The sequence below is a fragment of the Vanacampus margaritifer genome, chromosome 13 (assembly GCF_051991255.1).
Source record: "Vanacampus margaritifer isolate UIUO_Vmar chromosome 13, RoL_Vmar_1.0, whole genome shotgun sequence".
NCBI classification, from domain to species: Eukaryota; Metazoa; Chordata; class Actinopteri; order Syngnathiformes; family Syngnathidae; genus Vanacampus; species Vanacampus margaritifer.
Window position 1 is genome coordinate 2,839,592 of NC_135444.1, and position 21,646 is coordinate 2,861,237.

At 39.5% G+C, this 21,646-nt stretch overlaps 1 protein-coding gene across 19 annotated transcripts in view; it reads right to left on the reverse strand.

Moving 5' to 3' along the window:
* Positions 1-274: 274 nt before the first annotated feature.
* lrrc7 (leucine rich repeat containing 7) overlaps positions 275-21,646 on the reverse strand; it is a 142,244-nt gene continuing 120,872 nt past the window's right edge. For 7 of the 19 annotated variants that reach the window (XM_077583622.1, XM_077583620.1, XM_077583621.1 and 4 more), the window contains 7 exons: positions 20,508-20,675; positions 18,338-18,457; positions 18,085-18,268; positions 15,362-15,630; positions 12,435-12,527; positions 6,341-6,415; positions 275-3,027 (listed from right to left, as the gene is read on the reverse strand). In XM_077583622.1, the coding sequence (XP_077439748.1) occupies positions 2,917-3,027; positions 6,341-6,415; positions 12,435-12,527; positions 15,362-15,630; positions 18,085-18,268; positions 18,338-18,457; positions 20,508-20,675 (1,020 nt within the window). In that variant the 3' untranslated portion in view covers positions 275-2,916. Of the gene's footprint in view, positions 3,212-6,340; positions 6,416-12,434; positions 12,528-15,361; positions 15,631-18,084; positions 18,269-18,337; positions 18,458-20,507; positions 20,676-21,646 lie in introns of all 19 variants that reach the window. The other 12 variants (XM_077583635.1, XM_077583628.1, XM_077583630.1 and 9 more) reach the window with 11 other exon arrangements.

Here is a 21,646-nt window from a genome sequence, read left to right on the forward strand (position 1 = left end):
AATGTACATTCCAAAGCCCAAAATAGCTTCAGAATAATTGCTGCACAGCATGTTTTCAATTTTATACGTAGTTTCTTTTGTAAAAACTGTATCTTAAATAGTATGTACATACAGCATCTGCAAAATGCATTCTAAACACGATATATATATATATATATATATATATATATATATATATATATATATATATATATATACTGTGTGTATGTGTGTGTATACATACGTATTCCATATATATATATATATATATATATATATATATATATATATATATATATATATATATATATATATATATATACTCATAAACACACACTTCGGCAGTTACAATTCTCTTCATAAATATTCAAAATTAAAAGTGGAAGGATTTCAACTTGCTTTTGCAAATAAATAAATAAACAAATGAATAAATAAATACATAAATAAATATATAAATAACCAGTGCCGTAAACTGTTGCTAAAAACTGTCCAACTTTAAGAGCATCTTTCTCTTGTCGGAGGTCAAATGACTTTTTGCCACACAACAGAAGAAGCAGCATTCAAGTCGAGTAAGTGTATACTGCAGAAAGCATGAGTACATTCACAATTAGGAGGAGTCATTTTAAATTTGATATCTTTCATAGCTATTGTATGTACAGAGAAACCATCTCAGCTCTTATGTATGCTTATCATAAAAAAACTTTATATATATATATATATATATATATATATATATATATATATATATATTAATTACAATTACAGTAGAAATACATTTTGTACACTTTTGGATAGTTAATGTTTAAGTTTAAGTCATACTGTGCATACCTTCATCTTGTTATAAGAGTCATTATAAAATATCACAACTTTTGAGCAAAGCTAAGGTAGAGCAGTATAATTAGAAATAATTACCTGAAACATGTAGTAAAAATAATTTAATTATCAAACCTTTTCTCTCTTTGCATCATAATACCGTTCATATTTTTAGACTTTTTAGAATTAGTTTGTGTTGGTGGGTGTCACTCCAGCCATATAACTCAATTGTCTCATTTCATGCCACAAACTTAAATGGCTGGAAACATATTGAAACATAACAATCACAGCATGACACTCGTACTAAAACAAAATGTTGCTAGAGCTTATAAAGTACATAGATGACAAAAAAAACATAACATACATTGAAATTAAATTATTATTATTATTATTTTTGCATTTCAGCAATCTGAAGTGCGCTCAGTCATGTTATTTTGTCCTGCCTGTGCTATAATAAGAATACAGTTTTTATTTATTTTTTTTTAAAGACCAGTGTGGAACATGTACAGTACTTGCAGCTTGCCCCAACTTCCGTGGTCCTCGACTATGATCACAGTGTAATGGGAGTCATTGCTTGCACAATGGAGTGATCCGAAGCTGTCTAGGACCACAAGGATTGCTATGTTGTTGAATTGCTGGACAGCTATCAGAGCCTGGTTATGGTGGCGTTGGTAAAGCATTTGTTTATGAACATTTGGTTGGGGGGGAATTTGTGGAGCATCACTTGAGGCGTGAAATTACCATTTTAGTTAGTATTCATATCACTAAATGGCCAAAAATAACTAACAATGAATATTAGAACAGTTCTTTCAATAGCTCACATTGAAATAGGCCTACTGTAATGTTCTTGTGAGCATGGTTTTGTGTAATATGCAAGCAGACTGTTGCCCCACCCACTGAAGCCATGTTGCCTCTGGCGCTGTGGGTAGACCAGATGTGGGCCGCAAAAATGTAAGTTCTGGTATTTTGGGCCTGTGTAAATATCAGTTGGGAGGATGAAAGGACTTGCATTGGACCAAATATAGAACATAATAATAATGTGAGATGCCACAATGCAAACGTGTCCAGTCAACAATAAACAGTGACTTGAGCGCATACTGTGTTTATCATATACTGTAAATTGTAAAAAAGATGTGATGTTGTTGAGAAAACTGTAGAAAACACTACAAATGTTCCAAATGTGACACAAACATTACGTATAAAATGCATCTGTTTATGAGAGAGTCTAGCTTATTTTATAAGTGCATCTGAATTCCGAAATTAATAGTATGGATGCAGCACTGCATATACTTTGTTATGCATTCTATTATGTGTAAACATTAGCTTGAGTTGCTCATTAGATGGCACTGCAGGACAAGTAAGATTCTGCTTGAAAACTCAATGGACAGAGGCTCAAAAAATGTCATATTGCTTGACTTTTCATCTAGCACAGCAGGCAGTTCTTTAAACAGAAAAAAAAGTTGTAGTGACTGAGCTCGAATGGGAAACCACAATCATGCCCATCAAGAGACTCAAAGACATAAATTAAATTGTGGTTTCAAAAACAAATATAAACAAAATTGCTTCTGGCTCAGAAGGAATGCTCTAGAAAGCTGCAGCTCAATGTATGTACACAAGGCAGAACTTGTGTCATTCTAAATGTTCATTTCTGTACACTAGAGGCAGAAGTCTGGAATGGACAAAAGCAGTACAGAATACATTTATGAGAAATAAATCTGATTAGAACTCAAAACAAATGCATATAAAATGGTGCATGTGTGTTATGTTTTCTCACAGATTTTTGTAGTTACCATCCAAACAAAAGAGACTGACTTATTAGTTCACAAATGAATAACCCAAAACACAAAATCCAAGTTGGAGCAGCCCTGTGGTGACTCAAGGAGTGTCGTCCTTCAGGAATTTACCAGGTCCCATCGTCTCTGTACAGATAGCCGATATGCTAATGCAATTTGGCACACATATTTGCCTATAGTCCAGCAATAGGCAAAAAAAAAAAAAAGTCTGCAATCCCCTAAAAATATTTCTCCCCAGTTCCACCAGCCTCCAGAAGAGGGCAGTAGAGTGGTTAAGGGTGGTGACAAGCACAGAAGTGATGTGTTCGCTCATATTGTTTCTAATGTATTTTTAGGGGGTGCTGTTGTCTCTCAGAATCACCAAGTCCACCATCCTTTGGAAACTCTTCAGCAGAGAGACGGCTGTCTCATGTTCCATGTGTAAAAAATTATGTCCATTAGCCTGCAAGGCAAACACGCAGCACAGTAAGCAGCATGTGTGTGCGCATGCATGGATAGATATGTGCATTGCAGTTTTCCTTATGTCTATTTGTGTGTTTGTGGAAGGATGGAGGGTCACTGCCATCATTAGCTCAGTAAACATCACTGTTGGGAAAAGAGAGAAAAGTGGAGGATCTACACACATGCTGTTGAAAGAGAAGGGGTAAAGACAAAAAAAGGACATTTAAGATGATTTCAACAATTGTGAAGGAGGGTGGGGAAGAAGGGGATTCAACATAGAGATAGGGGTAGTAATATTCTCTGTAACAGAAACACTACATTTGAAGAATTTAAGAAAAGAAGTTCAAGATCTGTATGCTAATGCCCTCGTAATTTGGTGCACTTTAGCCACAAAGAGTGGGCAAATATTGCTAAGCCAAGATGTGCCATGCTGATAAGATTACTACGCAAAGGACAAGCAAAATGTCTTGAAAAAAAGTCCAGTATAAATTATAGGGTCTTCATTCACATTTACAGCTAGATTTTTGTAAAAAAAAATTAATGTACCGTAGTAGATTATACATTTCTTATATAGTAGCTACTTCATTACATTACTTTATGCAAACCCCAACTTTAATAAAGTTGGGACATTGTATACAATGTAAATAAAACAATCTAATGTTTTGCAAATCCATTTCAATGTATAAAATACATTCAATACACTACAAAGACTAGATCAGGGGTGTCAAACTCATATTAGCTCAGGGGCCACATGCATAAAGGAAAATATATTACCAAGTGGGCGGGATTGATAAAATAATGGTATATAACTTAAAAACATTTGCCGTCAATTACACACAGATTTTCGCTATTAGTGAACCAGCCCTAAATTACGGAGTCAACTGTAATAATATTGTTCCAAAAAATAACATGAATGCAAATGGACGCTGAAACACTTCGCCTGTATGAGTTTCGGACGTGTTAAATCTACCTGTTTTGCATATACATTGTTCCCAGAATGCATTGTGTGGCACAGTTAATAAAGTTATAAGGACGTTAATCCTTTCCATATGTATTTGTGTTACTAGTAATTCTATGTGTGTCGTATTTAACACGTTTACGGTCTATGATTAATTTTTTTTTTTTTTTTAAACATACCGTAACTTTAAGTTGTGTGTAAAATAATGACATCCGGGACAATTCCGTGTACAAGTTGCATTGCTCATCTGAGGACTGCTTATGAAATTACAAATTTATATGTTTTGATTGCGGCCGGCTGATTAATTGGTCCAACATCAAAAAAATGTTTTTACTTTAACTAAATTGTCTCGTGGGCCGGATTAAACCCCTTTGTGGGCCTGACCCGGGCCGTGGGCCGTATGTTTGACATCCCTGGACTAGATATTTATTGTTCCGACAGATTTTTGAATTTGATGCCTGCAACACCTTCCCAAAAAGTTGGGACTTTGGCATGTTTACCACTGTGTGTTACATCATGTGTACTTTTAACAACACTCAATAAGGATTTGGGAATTGAGGACATTCAAGGGATACTTGACTCATTGAGACATTTTCAACAGTAAGAAGAGTATATTTTGTCTATAACTAATGTGATAACTTCATTATTTTTCATCAACAATTAATACCTTTAAAAACTAGTAGGTTAACAACCAAACATGTTTCAGTTTGCTGACCAAACCCAGAAATCAGGCAAGCCTTCGTTACCTACTTCTTCAGCACAGGTGATGTCATTTTCAGTCGATAGCAAGTGGAAAATGTGTTTTTAAAGAATTATTTGTACATGAAAAATAATGAAGTCAAGTTATAAAATTAATTCTGGACAAAATATTAACTTTTTAAATATGGCTCAATGAGTCAAGTATCCCTTTAATTATTGAAGCTTTGTACAAGAAGAAGATCCTTGTTTTTTTGTCCTATACACAAATGTTCACGGAATTTGACCTCAGATTTGACTCATCACAGCGAACACACACTGTCATTAGCACCACCGGAGAAGGGGGCTGCTTAGGCACCCAGGGAGCAGTTTGGGTATCAGTGTCTTGTTCAAGGACACCGCAGCTGTGTGTCCGGGGAGGGATGGTCTTGAACCGGGCCTGTGTTAAAATTTCCACCGGCCCGCAGCCTCTGGCATAAAATTATTAATGTGTGGCCCGTCACCACTGTTGACAAAAAAAAAAAGAAAAAAGCTTTTTTATATTTCACCAAAAGATGGCAACAAACCTGTGGACGCACTCTCAGGGTGCATTCAGAAATATGTTCCGCTCTGCCCCTTCAGAACGCACCATTCTCACAGTCGTGTTAGGCGTCAAGAGTGAATTTCTGCTGCATGACCCTTGTTGTGTGACCCTTTTCAGCCCATTTCTAAAATGGAGAGTGCCATCACTTCCAGGAGAAGTTAAAATTGGCTGTTTTTTTCTGAAATACAAAACAATTGTCTGGCTAATTTGCCAAGAGACTGTGGCTGTTTTTAAGGAAATAAATATCAAGAGGCACGACTAGACAAAACATGTGAAGTTGTAAACTATGACATGGTGACTGGGCATAAACACAGTGAAAAATTAAAGCAACTAGAATGAATGGTCGGCACTCAAACATTTTCACCCGACTAAATTTGGCCCTATTTGCAAAAAGATTGAACAGCCCTGTCTAAGTTTATCAGCCAAGCAGCATCCAAACGACCACGTGCCTCAGCCATTGCACCTGTCGACGGGAACGCGCAACCGAGGGGCACAAAGGCGGAAGTGCAAGAACTGGGACGCGGCCCACACGTTGCAAACAGGAAACGGAAAAAAATCTGATTTTTAAAAACTAGGAAGTCGGAAGTCCTGCCTCCTCCGTGGCATATACTCCATTAAGGAGGAATGTTCCAAACAGGTCTTATTATTTTTTTTGTTTTAATCCGTTTATCGTTTTTTAATCCCGGCTTTTGTGGAACATGTTGCAGACAGCAAATTCAAAATGAGAGAATACTTGCAAAAAAAACAAAAAAAAAACTTTCATCAATTTGACCATTACAATATCTTCTCTTTGTAGTGTATTCAACTGAATATAAGTTGAAAAGGATTTGCAAATATTTGCATTCTGTTTTATTTAAGTCTATTTTTTATATCACAAAAAAAACAGGTACAATATTTTATCAGCAGTGTTTCTATTTTCTAGTTACACTGTAAGTGCAATAAAAAAAGAAGAAAAATATATGTCAATCTCTTGTTTTAAGGAAAGGGGGAGTGTTTGGGGTGGTTGGGGGCTGGGAATGAGAGGGAAGGAGAACATGGTTGTTACTGGTCCATCTGTTGCTGAGTGAGAGGTGTTACCTGTAGTATCTTGTCTCCAGGCTGCAGGGAAGATGCAGCGGGCCCGTCATGCTGTACCCTAGTAACAAAGATACCCTATAAGTCAAAATGATACAACGTTAGGACAACACAGGGACACGATGGTTTAGAATCTTTGCCTTTCTTATTCTCATCTTAATATCCACCCCCTCCCCAAGAAAATAGCCTGTCTGCCAAAAATACAAGGGCAGCTAAAATGCATTCTCTTCATTCTGATTCTAGAGATGCATGCACATACGTATATCCATTGTTCGAAATTGAGAAGCAATTCATTGCACAGATAAAGATTTAGGACTAGATGTAAAGATAATAAATGTATGCACCAAATATACAGTAGAATGAGGAGAGAACAATGGGTGTGAAATGGGTACTCTATTGGGCAAAGAATAAGGTAGTGGGAGGGCAGAAGATAAACAGTCCCATATTTTCTTAAATCAACCCAAGGCAGAGATTATAAAAACACCAACATCTTTTCACATCTTGGTGAAAGATGCTTTTCAACACCGTGCGTGACATTGTGGCTATCAGCTCAATGTTTTTCAACTGGTTGTGCACCTGTTGAACATACGAGTGAGAGATGGGCCACATAGGAGGATGCCAGATGATAAAGAACTATACTCCGTAATAATGACAGTACTATAGCACCAACAAACAAAGTAAACACATACAGGATACACTTGCACAAAGGTGCAAGTTTCGGAAGTATTAGTTCACTTATAACACTGGCATTTGAACAGTGAGCCTCATAAAGGTTTTTCTAAATGTTCTAAATTTGAAATTGCAATGATCAATTGTGTACACACTGAAGAAAAACAATACTGTGTGTTCAATTTTAGTTCACATTTAAGCACAAGGAGAGGAAACTAAATGACCTTTCCTCATAGTGTCATATGGAGCTCACTGTACATTACAAATTTACAAATACGCTTGTTAACAGGTGAAGTTGTGAAGCGTTAGTCACACATGTATGGCACAGAAGGCACATAGCATGCCAAAGCATATTGACGTGGCAAAATACTGTATTTCCTCTGTTAACAGTAACATCAAAAACTGTCTTAAAACACAGAACAAAATTGATAAACAGCGCCTGAAAGAGGAGGGGAATTAAGGGAAAATATAATCACAGTAGACATCTCAAATTAGTTTATCTATTGACAGCGGCTCAATTTTTAAGGGTAGCAAATTAAAAACAGTAAATGTTGCTGTAGAAAACATCCATGACCCAAATTTGACTGGGAAAAAAACACATCAACAATTCCACTTCTGCTTTGATTTTCAGAAATTTTCCAAGGACTAGCTGTCTCTTCCGTTTTTAAAGGGCTACTTGACTCATTGAGCCATTTTCAGCAACAAAAAGTTAATATTTCGTCCAGAACTAATTTGGTAACTTCATTCTCTTTCATGTACAATTAATACATTAAAAACTAATGTGTGCCTTTATTTTTTTGCACTCACTCACACAAACACACATACATACATATGTACAAACAACGTCTCTCAGGCGGGGAAGCGAACCCACACTAACCTGCATCACAGACAAGTGACGGGTCCACTCCACCACCTGGAGCCCCTTAAGAACAAATTATTCCACTTGCCATCAACTGAAGATGACATCACCTGTGCTAAAGAAGTAGGTAACAACCAATCATGGCTCACTTTGCTGACCAAACCCAGAAAACAGGTGCACTATTATTGGTCGTTAGCTACTTTATTAGATTTAGTTGTCATGTTTCCTTTTGTCTGTTATTTTGTGTTTTGTTATGTTTTCCTTCCTTGTCTCATTATCATTTTATTTAATAGACCAGTACGCAGAAGCTTTTACCTGAAATAATAATAATAATAATAAAATAGACAAACATTTCCCTTGCCCGGATGCGGGTCACCGGGGCCCCCCTCTCGAGCCAGGCCTTGAGGTTGGGCAAGTGTTTGGTGCCTGGGCATCATGATTTGGGTTTGGTTGGTTCGTTTTGTGTTAGATTTTGTTGTAATGTTTTCTTTTGTCAATTATGATCTGTGTTTTGTTATGTTTTCCTTGTGTCTCCCTTTGACTCGTCAAGTTTTATCGAGGCTCTTGTCCTTCCATTCCCCTGTGTCAGTCAATCAATTCCCTCAGCCATGTGTGTCTTGTCCAGGTGTCTCTCTTTGTCTCATTAGTATGTGTATTTAGTTCCCTGCTTTCTTTCAGTCCTTGTCGGTTCACTGTCATCACGCCCTTGCCATGTCCTTGTCATGTCTATGCCATGTCCATGTCCTTGCCACATCATGTTCCCGGTTTAGTTGTTACTTTGACTTATATTCTTGTATTTATTTGATTTTGTTTTTGGTTGCAAGCACCTTGATTGCTTTTTTGTTTTTGTTTAATTAAATATATTTTTGAGAACTTGCCTCCTCACCCTGCTTCCCTGCCCTTGGGTCTACCTTCCCTCAAAACCTGCATCCATGGGGCCCGGACTATGTCCCCCTTTTCCATGGGCTCACCACCTGTGAGCCGAAGGGGTTGGTTGCGCCGTGAATTGGGTGTCAGCCAAAGGTGGGGACCTTGGCGCTCCAATCCCCAGCTACAGAAGCTGGCTCTACATGGACTGCCACCTCTCTGGTGGGGAATTAGTCTGACCTGGTGTGTGAGACAGAGAAGTTCCGACTAAGCATAGTTGGACTCACCTCCACAAACAGCTTGGGTTATGGTACCAGTCTGCTCGAGAGGGGTTGGACTCTCTTCCACTTTGGAGTTGTCCACAATGAGAGGTGCAGAGTAGATGTGGGCATACTAATTGCCCCCGGCTTGGCACCTGTACGTTGGGGTTCACCTCGGTGGACAAGAGGGTAGCCTTCCTGCTGGAGAGCGCTCCCCCTGGGGACTTCCATGTTCTACCGGAGGACTTCAACGCTCATGTGGACAATGGCAGTGAGACCTGGGAGGCATGATTGGGAGGAATGGCCCCCCTCTGATCAGAATCCAAGCGGTGTTTTGTTACTGGACTTCTGTACTCATCACGGATTGTCCATTATGAACACCATGTTCAAATATAAAGGTGTACATATGTGCATTTGGCACCAGGATACCCTTGGCCGCAATTCAATTATCGATTTTTGTGGATCTGTCATCGGATTTGTGGCCGCTAAACACCAACTTGTTGTGTGTTGGCTCGGATTGTGAGGGAAGATGCTGGTCTAATCTGGCCGACCCAAACGTATTGTGAGAGTTTACTGGGAACATCTGGCAGAATCCCTGCCAGAAAGAGTTTCAACACCCACCCTCCTGCAGAGCTTTGCCTTTGTCCCGGGGGAGGTGGGGGACATTGAGACCGAATGGACTGTTCTACGCCTCCATTGTTAAGGCGGCCGCAAGATGGTTGGTGCCTGTTGTGACAGTAATCCACAAACCTGCTGGTAAGAGATGCCGTCCATCTGAAGAAGGAGTCCTACAGAGTCTTTTTGGCCTGTGGGGCTATATATGCTGCTGACAGATACTTGCTGGCCAATGCGGTTTTGGCAGTCGCTGAGGCAAAAACCCGGGCAAGGAGTTCGGTGAGGCCATGGAAAATGACTTCTGAACGGCTTTGAGGAAATTCTGGTCCGGCATCTTAGGAGGGTGAAGCAGTGCACCATTAACACTGTGTATAGTGGAGATGGGGTGCTGCTGAGGTGGTTAAAAAGCTCCTCTGTGGCAAGACCCATTGATGTTGTGGGGCTGTCCTGGTTGAGACGCCTCTACAACATTGCGTGGACATCGGAGACAGTGTATTCTGGATTGGCAGACTGGGTTGGTGGTGGTCCTTTTTTTTTTAAAGAAGGGTGACCGGAGGGTGTGTAGCAGCTATTAAAGAGATCACACTTCTCAGCCTCCCTTTCAAGGTCTATTCAGAGGTGCTGGAGAGGAGGGTCCATGGGGAAGTTTAATCTCAGATTCAGGAGGAGCAAAGTGGTTCTTGTCCCGGTCGTGAAACAGTGGACCAGCTCAACAACCTCAGATGGGTCCTGAAGGGTGCATGGGAGTTCACCCAACCAGTCTACATGTGTTTTGTGTACTTGTGGAAGGTATTCAACTGTGTCCCTCGGGGAGTCCTGTGGGGGCGGGTGCTTCAGGAGCATGGGGTACCGAACATCTTAATACGAGCTGTTCGGTCCTTGAGTATGTCTGATTCGTTTCCACCAAGGTTGCATTTTGTCACTAATTCCACCAAGTCCAAAACCTTTACAGAATTTCTAGGCACAGCTGAGGTGTTGAGGAGGTCCGGTTTGGTGGGCTGAGCATTGCATCTCTGCTTTTTCCAGATGATGTGGCGCTGTTGGCTTTTTCAAGCCGCAATCTCCAACTCTCACTAGAGTGGTTTGCAGTCGAGTGTGAAGCGGTTGGGATGAAAATCAGCAACTCCAAATCCTTGGTCCTCTGTTGGAAAAGAGTGCAGTGCCCTCTCCAGGTTGGAGATGATATAATGCCAAGTGATGGAGTTCAAGTATCTTGGGTCATGTTCCTGAGTGAGGGCAGAATGGAGCGGAAGATCAACAGGTGGATTGGTGTAGCGTCTGCTGTTATGCGGACTCTGTATCGGCCCGTTGTGGTGATTTACCCGTCGATCTTTGTTCCTACCCTCACCTATGGTCATGAGCTGTGGGTTGTGGCCGAAAGAACAAGATCTCGGATACAAACGGCCGAAATGAGTTTCCTCTGCAGGGTGTCTGGGCTCTCCCTTAGAGATAGGGGTAGAAGCTTGGTCATCCGGGAGGGACTTAGAGTTAGAGCTCAAAACTCAGAGCTGCTCCTCCATATTGAGGAGCCAGCTGAGGTGGCTCGGGCATATGGTTCGGATGCCTCATAGACACCTCCCTGTTATGTCCCGAGGATGACCCAGAACATTCTGGAGAGACTATGTCTCTTGGCTGGCCTGGGAATGTGTGGGATCCCCTGGAGGAGCTGGACAAAGTGGATGGGGACAGGGCTAGTATGGGATTTCCTGCTAGAGCTGCTGCCACTGCAAACTAAACTCGGATAAGTGGTAGATAATGGATAATAATAATAATAATAATAATTTTATTATTCTTATTCTTATGATTAATTTCTGGTTCAGTAAAGCCCAGTGAGTCGGCTCAAATTTGGGTATAAAAACTGAATTCAGTTTAAAATGATGAAATGTCCAGAGCTCACTGAAATGGAAAGAGTCTACATTAAAGCACATCATGATGCTGTATGTTCTCGTCGCCCTTTTATGACAGGTGGCCTTATAAATTTGTTAACTCTTTGACTGCCAAAAACGTTAAATAACGTTTAGTAAAATCCTATGGAGGAGTGCCAATGACGTTAAAAGACGTTTGTTTCAAAACAGAGGTGAAACTAACCATTTTCTATTGTGGATTACTGAAAAACGGAATAAGGTAGAAACAAACTTTTTTTTTCTGATGAAAGATGAGAGGCCAATCTTTTTTGGGTAGTATGTGTGTTTCCATAGTCCAAACACATAATTTTCTATGGACCTTGAAAGATCAGTCAAAATGCTTAAAATCGGCTGGCACCCACGGCATCCCTTTTCTGAAAACGTCTGGCAGTCAAAGAGTTAAATACCAAATTCATATCTGATGTGTCAACCCTTATTTGTAGTTAAATTCTATCATGCGTTTACTAACACAATTTCAAATATCGCAGTGACACTGTAGATGAGCGCAACTGAAACTTACCCTTAAACTGGAAAATTTGTAATCAATCAATCATTAAAATTAAAGAGACAGTGTATAATTGTTTTGGCCATCTAGTGGCACTGGTGAAGGAATACAATGTAACGTTCTAGCATGTACATTTTGAAGCAAACGCATTACGGTGCCACAGAGAGACCACACTTTGCAAGCCTACCACCAATTAATATGTTCTCTAAGTTTCTCCTTTGGGTATCCGTTGGCGGCGAAATATATCAGCCTCTTGAAAGGTGAGGCATGACCCATGAAATATGTTTAGTGATTGCTAGATCTACGACTAAATATATATGTAAAAAAATATATAATAATAATAATAATTAAAAAAAAAACATATATATATATACATATATATATATATATATATACATTGATGAGATTGAACATATACCATGTCAGAGGGTTTGAAGGGATTCCCCTGACCGCTGATGCCACCAGAGATGCTAAAACCAAGACCAGGGTTCTTCTCTATTCTAACACATAACTAGAAAGAGAGGAGAAACATAGACAATTGGAGGAAGTAAACTGCAGGAAACAAATTGACTGAACACAGACCACTTTTCATGTTCTAGAACAGTGGTTCTTAACCTTGTTGGAGGTATTGAACCCCACGAGTTTCCAGTGCACATTCACCGGAACATTCTTGATTGAAAAATTAAATACGATTTTTATTTATTTTTTCAAATTTAAGACATAGATATCCACCTTATTTTTACGCCCCATGAGCCTTTGCAGGAATGATGTGCCTTACTTCCGGAATAGATCAAATCCCGCATTTTGAGTCCACTTTCTATGACAGTTACAGTTGATAACAATGTGGGAATGCCGGTTATTGCAGCTTTAGCTTCCTGCTAATCTAGCAGGGTAGTAGGATGACCTAAAAAAAAAAAAAAAACTGTGGCAATGTAGTTACTTTCCGAACTCAAATCCTACACAAGATGACATTTGTCGTGTATTTGTGAATAAGTTGGGCACAGCATTTTTTAGCTTAATGCAGATGTAGCAGCCCGCCAAACCCACTCCTTCCCACTGCATGTTAACCACATTACCGTCCGGGACAGTCTAGCTTGATGTAAACAAGCTTCACGCCACTTGATGTCATAAACCGCAATCAATTTGAACCAAAATTTATGCGAGCATCTCTACTTAGGTCAACTTCAACCGCTGCAAGTGCAAACCTCTCCCAAGGAGCTCACTACACCTGAATGACAAATGCTTACCGTACATAATTTTAAAAAAATGCTGCGGCCGTTCGAACAATTTCAGAGATTTGATACTAAAGTGTCGTGTTTCCCATACACATAAAAATCATACCTCATGTTGATGTTGGCACCCGGCGAATCTTGTGCCGCGGTAATTGTCGCAAAGCAAGCAGGTTTGATGTGCGTGTTGTACTTTTTGGCCACAAAATGAAACAACTTGAGCATAGGTGGTAGATGTGGCATTTCAAATGAAGATTCTCAGACTAATTCCTGTGGTGGGGGGGGTAAAAACATTCAAATAAACCACCCTGTGACACGAAACCCACTATAACATATATCAAAATTAAGGCTGGAAGCAGAAGTCTGTACCACAATCGTTTCCCCATGAGAGCCCTCAGGAATAAGGTGCATAGGGTTTACTGGTGAAAATGAACAGGAGAGTAGCCTTTCCATCGAATCCGGCTCTCTTCACCTTGAATTCAAAAAGCGTTGTGTTCTTTTATTCCCCATGTCAATGCAGTTTAATTAAGGAAGTGTTCCTTTAGTTTTGCTTAATAGCTAGTTGTGCTGGACTAGAATTGTTCAATTTATCATGCAGTTCGGACTCTTATTCCAATCTCTCAACTCAACTCTATATTTATAGAGCATTTAAAAAAAAAACACCGTTGATTTCTAAAGATGAAACCTAGGGGCAGCAGATACTGTACATTGAAAAGAACGAAAGCCCCAGAATTGAACCCTGTGGATTACCTTTTTTTTCTTTCTTTTCCTGGAGAAAACAGGGAAAACCCCTGTGGATTACCATATACCATTATACATTTGAATTCATATTGCACATATAGAGTACATCTGACCACTATCTTTTTTTGCTTGACTGAAGAGATTACAATAATAAAGAAATCCCACGACGTACAATCACAACAGCCACAAGTCGACTAGGGCTTGCTATTGCCAACAACCTCACGATACAATGCGTATCACGATACAGAGGTCACGATACAATACATATCATGATACACATATATTACGATAAATGGTCTTCAAGGTGATATGTTCCCTGATATTTTACATTACTTTACATACATTTGTATTTAAACAGTCATATGTATGCCCAAATGATATTTTTATTATGCTGGATGGCAAAAATGTTTTATTAGCAGCTCTTCCGGTTTACCACCAAATGGCATGCTTGGTCTAAATGTGTGTGCATGGCGCAGCAAGGGAAACTTTACAAATAGGCATGGGCTGATATTAGATTATAACGGTATGATAACCATGAGCAAAAAATATCGCAGTATTAAAATTACAGCTCTAAAATGTGCTTATTTGTTATATTTGGGTTAGTAAAAACAGCATTATTTTTTTCATTTAGCACATTTAGCATATTTTAAACAAAATATTGAATATTTGGTACATTAAGAAACATGTAAAAAAAAGTTTATTAAAGGCAATTAACTTCTAAGAGACTGCTCATTTACACAACTATGCACAAGCAATGCACCATAAATGCCTCCTCACAAACGAATGTGCAATATTGATTCTGATGCCTCCATATCAATACATATATTGTAAAGAGGCCCACAACAATATATTACCATGTCATTTTTTTTAACACACCCCATTGAGCGCACCAAATTTCCTGTAGCACACTTAAAGCAAATGATTATTACAAATCTTTTGAGTCTGGTGTGTGTTTTGACCTCCACCCAACCCCTATGGTTTGATCGAACTCAGGTTAAGAACCACTGTTCTAGAAGCATTGTTACATGATCTTGAGCCTCAAATAAATCATGGCAAAAACTATCAGAATGACAGATTGGCAAAATGAAATGCATTACATAGTTGGAATACCAAAACTCAGACATTCAGGAATACCAAATACTGCATGGTAACTTAATCCATTAGAGAAAAGTAAGTAAACTAAGCTTTTAGAGTTCGGAAGTTAGTGTCTGTGAGTTGCATTTCATAACAAATTTCAATTTAGACAAAACAAACATTCTTTCTAACCTAATAACAATAACAACATACTCGTCCACTGACTTTTAAAACTGACCTTTAAAATTGCAGCTGATGAGGCTGCTTCAGACAGATAGATGAGAAGAAAAGGGAACTATACCTGTTCCTGGAAACCATCAGTGCTCTTCTGGCCTTTAGTTTGCAGAAGACAGCGGGCGCTCTGAGGCCGCGGGTTGGTATGAGTTGTCACAACAACCTGGTTGCTATGGACCATTCCCTGGTTGCTGTGGTACTGGGGGTTGTTGGGAGGATGTGGAGGCTGATGCGATGTGTGGGTGGTATGCAGATTGTACTGGTGTTGGTTTCCGGATGAGGACAGGGCCATTGGCAGGCCAGCACTTGAGTAGACCTGGCCAGGAGTGCTAAGCGCTAGATGGGAAAAATAAAGCATCATTGCGCTACCATTCAACTTTTCTAGGAGTAATAGTTAACTTCCCTAAATAATCGGAAACAATTCATCATCAGAATAAGAATCACTTTATTGGATAAGTATGCACAAACACGTGGAAATTGTCTTCTGTCACAACCTGATGACATGACATGATGCAGTGTTTCCGCTACATTCAATTATGAGTGGCGGCTCGCCGCTCCTAATTCCTAGCTGCCACTCCATCAAGTTTCCAGGGATTACAGTTCTCCATCGCCCCAATGGGTTTCCGCCATTAGGAAAAATTAAGAAGAAACAAACAAATTTGAAGAGCACCTGTTATGTGTTAATTTTTTCAACATTTAATGTTAACTCTTTGACTGCCAGACGTTTTCAGAAACGGGATGTTGCCAGTGCCAGCCGATTTAAGCATTTTGACTGATCTTTCAAGGTCCACAGAAAATGTTGTGTTTGGACTATGGAAACACACATACTACCAAATGAAAGATTGAACTCTCATCTTTCATCAGAAACCTTATTCCGTTCTTCAGTAATCAACAATAGAAAATGGTTAGTTTCACCGAAATGCTCTGTTTTGAAACAAAAAACGGAGAAAAAGAGCTTTTTGTGAAACGATGTTATTTCATGCACTCTAGTGAATTGTACACTTCTTTTTGTCCATGAATGATGCCACAAACACCTAAACAGTGCTTTACTTCTGTAAAACGCTTTCACCAACAATGAAAAAGTGTTTTTAGTTTGCAAAATACGTTTATTTCCATTCAACGGTGTAACAATTTGACAAAACAATTTCGCAAACTATTTACAAATGTATGCAACTGTGGTACTACTTACAATTATGTGGATGTTTCAAATACAGTTTTTCTTTTTGTAACGCTCTCCTGCGTGCAAGGAGAGGGAGCAGGATTCGCACAACAGATTACTTTCACTTTCATTGTCCGTTTCGCGTGCAGACGTTACACTTTCTTGACGGCCTTTTTTTCCGGGGAATAAATAGCAAGTAGCAGACTGTACCCACTCCTCCGATGAATATGCATTAGACTCGGGGCACTCTTCGTCGTCCGATTGAACGTCCGCCTGAGCGTGCTCACTTGTGCTCTGCGTTTTCCGGTGTCAGCATCACTAGACTAGCCCGTGAACCTTTATGACGTCGTCATAGCCGCCGCGTCAACGCTTACAACTTCGCCATCAACCTCGGAGTCACCATCATCATCATCGATGATGATCATCGTCGTCATCAAAGTGCTCTTTAGCGTTGAAAATTCCCAACTGTGAGCTGCTTGCAACATTGTCCGCTTCCTCCTCCATCTAACTCCGCCTAACGTATTCTACTGCCGCGTCAATGCTTCCAACCACGGAGTCACCATCATCATCATCATCGATGATGATCATCGTCGTCATCAATGTGCTCTTTATCGTTGGTCGATGCTTTTCGTCTTTGAAAAAAACGGCTCTAGCGTGAGCTGCTTGCAACCGCCATTATGGCTTCTTCAGCCATTGTCCCCACAACACTCTAGCCCCGCCTCACGTCTTCTGCTGACGCCCACCCGATCTTGTCAAAAGAGAGTCATCGCTGCCCTCTAGGGGCCAAAAATAGTCATTAGGCTCACTAGACCTTGAAACTTTCAGGACAGCTCCGCAAGCCTTCCCTGCACCCGTTTCAAAAAAAAATTTTAAAAAATGGGTGGACGTCTTTTAACGTCTTTGGCGCTCCTCCGTAGGTTTCTGCAGAACGTTATTTTAACGTCTTTGGCAGTAAAAGAGTTAATGAGGACATCTTCAACATTTTTTGATCCACTCTCATCCTCTTTTTCTAATCAGTTAATTACTTGCATAATAAGGAAAGAAAATACCCCAGTAGTTTGACATGAACAAATATTTTGAATGTCATATGCAAACATTTATTAAATGTTACTTTAATGCATGTAGTTATGTTTATTGCTCAAACACAACCTTTGCTACCTTTAACGTAACCATCCGCTGTCAAGATAAAGGATAATCTGCGGTCAAAATCAATAGTGTGATTAATCTGCGTTAATACGTGATAAATGCTATAAACTCATCAGGAAGGTGCCGCAATGGTAAACATCGACAGGCATGAAAATCACGCACCTTTTAGTGAAATATGCCTTTTAGAAACCAAAATGTGACCTACGTAAATTGTGGCTATTCAATGAGAAATTAATTATTTGTGTGTGTTGGGGGGAACTGCTACATGCTACATTTGGCGACGCCATAGCTGGTAGCCGTTGCACCGTGAACGTAAATCAAGTGTTATCATTCCGTGGCAAAACAACCACAGCTTTACTAGGGACACTGGGGCTGGGACGACTGGGATACTGTATGTGATTTTTTGTGTGCTTGATGTGTGTTTATTATGCTTGATATTTTTTTCTTCTCAATTTCCCAATAAAGTACCATACATAACCATTTACCTTGAGGAACGTTTCCTTGATACTGGCCCCCGGACGGAACAACTGATAAAGGCATTCCTGGCTGATACTGGACCCCCTTATTCATCATTCCACCGTCATAACCCTGTTGGCCAACCATACGATGAGGTGTTGTGGCCGAGGAAGAGGTTGAAGAAGTGACGATGGTGTTGTGAGAGTGGCCTCCCTGTGCAAATCGAAAGGAGACACATTTGCTTATTTTTCCTTCTTTCTATACATTTATGCCAACTCTGACCTTTTTCATGAGGCTCTCAGGTGGAACATCTCTCCTGCCAAGTGAGTAGGGTGCCCATTGATTGCTTCCTGACACACCCTCTTGGTCGTTATCCAGCATAGCAGCCTGCTGGGAGGGGGTCTACAAGACAGGAAAAAGGACAGAAGAACATTTGGCAAGACTTTAATTATGACAACAATGTACTAAATACACAAACAACAGCATGCTCTTGATTTTGCCTGTATGTCTCAATATGGAAACTTTTTTTCTTCCCCCTGGCTCAATTTTAAAATATACTACACTGGAAGATTTCCTCCTTTATGTAAGGTTTTGTCATTTTTGTTAAACCTGCAGTCACCTTTTCACCCGTGCTTGTGCTTCCCCCATTTCTCTTTGATTTACAAGTAGAATCATTATCTGCTTAACACTGACTATGAGCGTTCACATTTAAATAGGTCTTTGTAATAATTCCATGAATATTATCCATACCTTGGCCAAAATTTTGAGTTAAAGTATATTAGCATGTGTTGATGTTGTCTGGAGATGGCAAAATTAAAACATTTTTTACTATTTTCATCGTTATGAATATTATTCATAATGCTTATCTTATCAGACACAAATAAGCAAATAACAATGCAAAGACCGAGCATGTGCATTTTGAAGCACGCACACTACATTGCCTCAGAGATGGCACACTTCTCAAGCCTACCACCAATTACTATGTTCGTCAAGTTGTTCTCCTTCGGGTATACATAGCAGAAATTTGGAGGGAAAACATGTCCGCCTCCTGTAAGGCGTGGCACGGCCTATGTAATCTAATTAGACACACGATTATAAAAAAAAATTATGTTTATGTGTTAGAACTTTTTTTGGGTGCATATTATTGAAATTAATAGTGTTTTTTTATGAATAAAATGAACATTGAAATATTAAACAATTCTACAGACTTTTTGATTTAAGTAAAACACATCAACATGATTTTATTTGTTTGTTCAACATAAAAAATAAGTAATGGAATGTCTGGACTACACAACACACTTGAGTTAAAGCCACAACTGCTAAATTTAGCTATTCACCTTATTAGCCGCACGTCCCCACATTATAACATAGGGTAATTGCAAAAAAAGATGTCACTCAGTCAGTCACAGTTAGAAAAGTCATTGATTGTTGGGTGTACTCTGCACATGGCACGCACATGCTGTGTCCTAACGTCACGTAAATGCATAGTGATGCTGTTTTATGCCCTTAAAAATGGCAATGTCCTACCAGAGCTCGTCTGTGATGAGAGCGCTAATTTTTAAACTACTTGTAACTTGTTTTCATCAAACTTTTGCTGTAGTAAGAGTGTTAAAGAAATCACAACTATTGTGCTAAATAGACTAATGAACTCCATCTTGGTAAATTACGTCTGATTTACTGCGTGTCACACGGCTGTACAATGGCTGTTCTGGTTAATGTAGTGACACATGTAAATGGAATAGATTGTGTCACATGTAAACATCGTTTTCATTCCATTTGGTCATTTGGTTTCATTCTTATCGGAATACAAGGCTCTGTGTAACCCATGACTGATATGAAGATTCAGTATAAGTGCGCCCTCTGACAGTTTCAGTTTCAGTTGGTCAGAAGATGTGACGAGATTGACATTAGTAAATGTATTGGCGGCATCAAGCTCGTAAAAATTCAAAAAATAACCAAGTCACATTTAAAGCTGCAGGGTTTAAGGATGTGTCTTGTAGTCCAGACATTTCAGTATGTTATGACAAATCAAAAAGGCATTTTAACTCAAAGTTTGGTCTTAATGTGTTAAAGTCATAGTGTTGTTATGACTTTCATCGTGTCTCATCAGCAAGTCACTCGCATAAAAGTGGAATATGATACAGCTTCTAAAGTGTAATTTCCTTCACATCATCGATTCAAGACTCCACATGGACTGGATGAAATACAAAACCACAACCCACAAACATAGGTGACTCTGACATAGAAAAACATGACAGAGCTTTTTAGCGTGTCTGCTTGTATGTCTACCTATTTCTACCTTTTTGTTGTAGTAGTAAAAGTGCATTCAACCATTATTTAGATTTTGTCTAAAGAGAATTATGCAGCATCAGTAATTCCTAATGCAGCAACTTTTTCAGATTTAATATACAACCATACAGTGTAGTGCCACTGTTCTCATTGGGATACTCACAGCAACAGCAGAAGGAGGAGGAGGTAGTGGCAACCAGCGGCCAGCAGGGGGCTCATGTTTAGTGTTATTGTAAACATTAAAGTTCAAAGTGCTGCTGCGCCCCTGGCCGTGACCCCCGCCCTGACAGAGCATGCCCAGCGTGAGCGTATTGTGCTTTAGAACACCACTCTGATTGGAGAAGACAACATCACATGACATGGGTGAACGGAGAGAGATGGGAGGCAAAGCCAACACAGTGGGGGCTACAGCATTGAGAAGACACACTGAACTCCACACACATCAATAACAAACACTAATAAGAAGCACAAAAATAGTGCAGATTTGCTGAAAGCACAGAAAAATGTTAGCTAGTGTTTGATCATACACACAGTGAATATTGTGTCATCCAAGCAACAATTGGTGGACAATGTCATTCCAACATTAAGAAGGACGTTTGTTTGTGAGTCCTAAAAGTTGGTAGCATGGAATACCCATCCTGCTATAAAGTTCCTTACTGCAAATATCTACCATTATTTTTTTGTCCAATGGCCTCTTTGCACAACTCCACTACTTCCTAAACTTAACACAACTCCTTTATTTCCTGTCTTTAATTACTGGACAGACAAACTGATTAATCCAGGTGCGTCTGACCATTGTCGTCAGGGTTACTGAGTTCAGGCCATGGATTTACAGTATGCATGAATGTACTTTCAATAGGCCCCTTTGTGACTGAAGCTAGAGGGCAGCCATCTTAAATTGCCACTGTTACTGACAACTTCTCTTAGTGTTTCACTGAAAACACTATTATCAGTGTGTGTTTTACATTAGGATCCCTCTATGGAGTAATGAGAGCCTCCCAAAGAGCAAAATTCCCTGTTTGCACAAACTATTCAGATTAAACTATCCCAATTTCGTGAATTGTGACTCACAGGGGTTAGGTTTACATTTCGTAGTGAATTTTATGTTGATGGGCTTTACTTTCACTTGATTATTGATGTTTCTGACAACATGATGCAGGACCCGCAGATATACCTTATACAGGCTAACTAAATTGAAAGTATTTTTCTTAGCGATGAAATTTACTTGTAGTGTACTTGAGCTTCTCCCAGACTTATTGGCACAACCGTATGTCATACATGGTAGAATTTTTGCCATAGAGG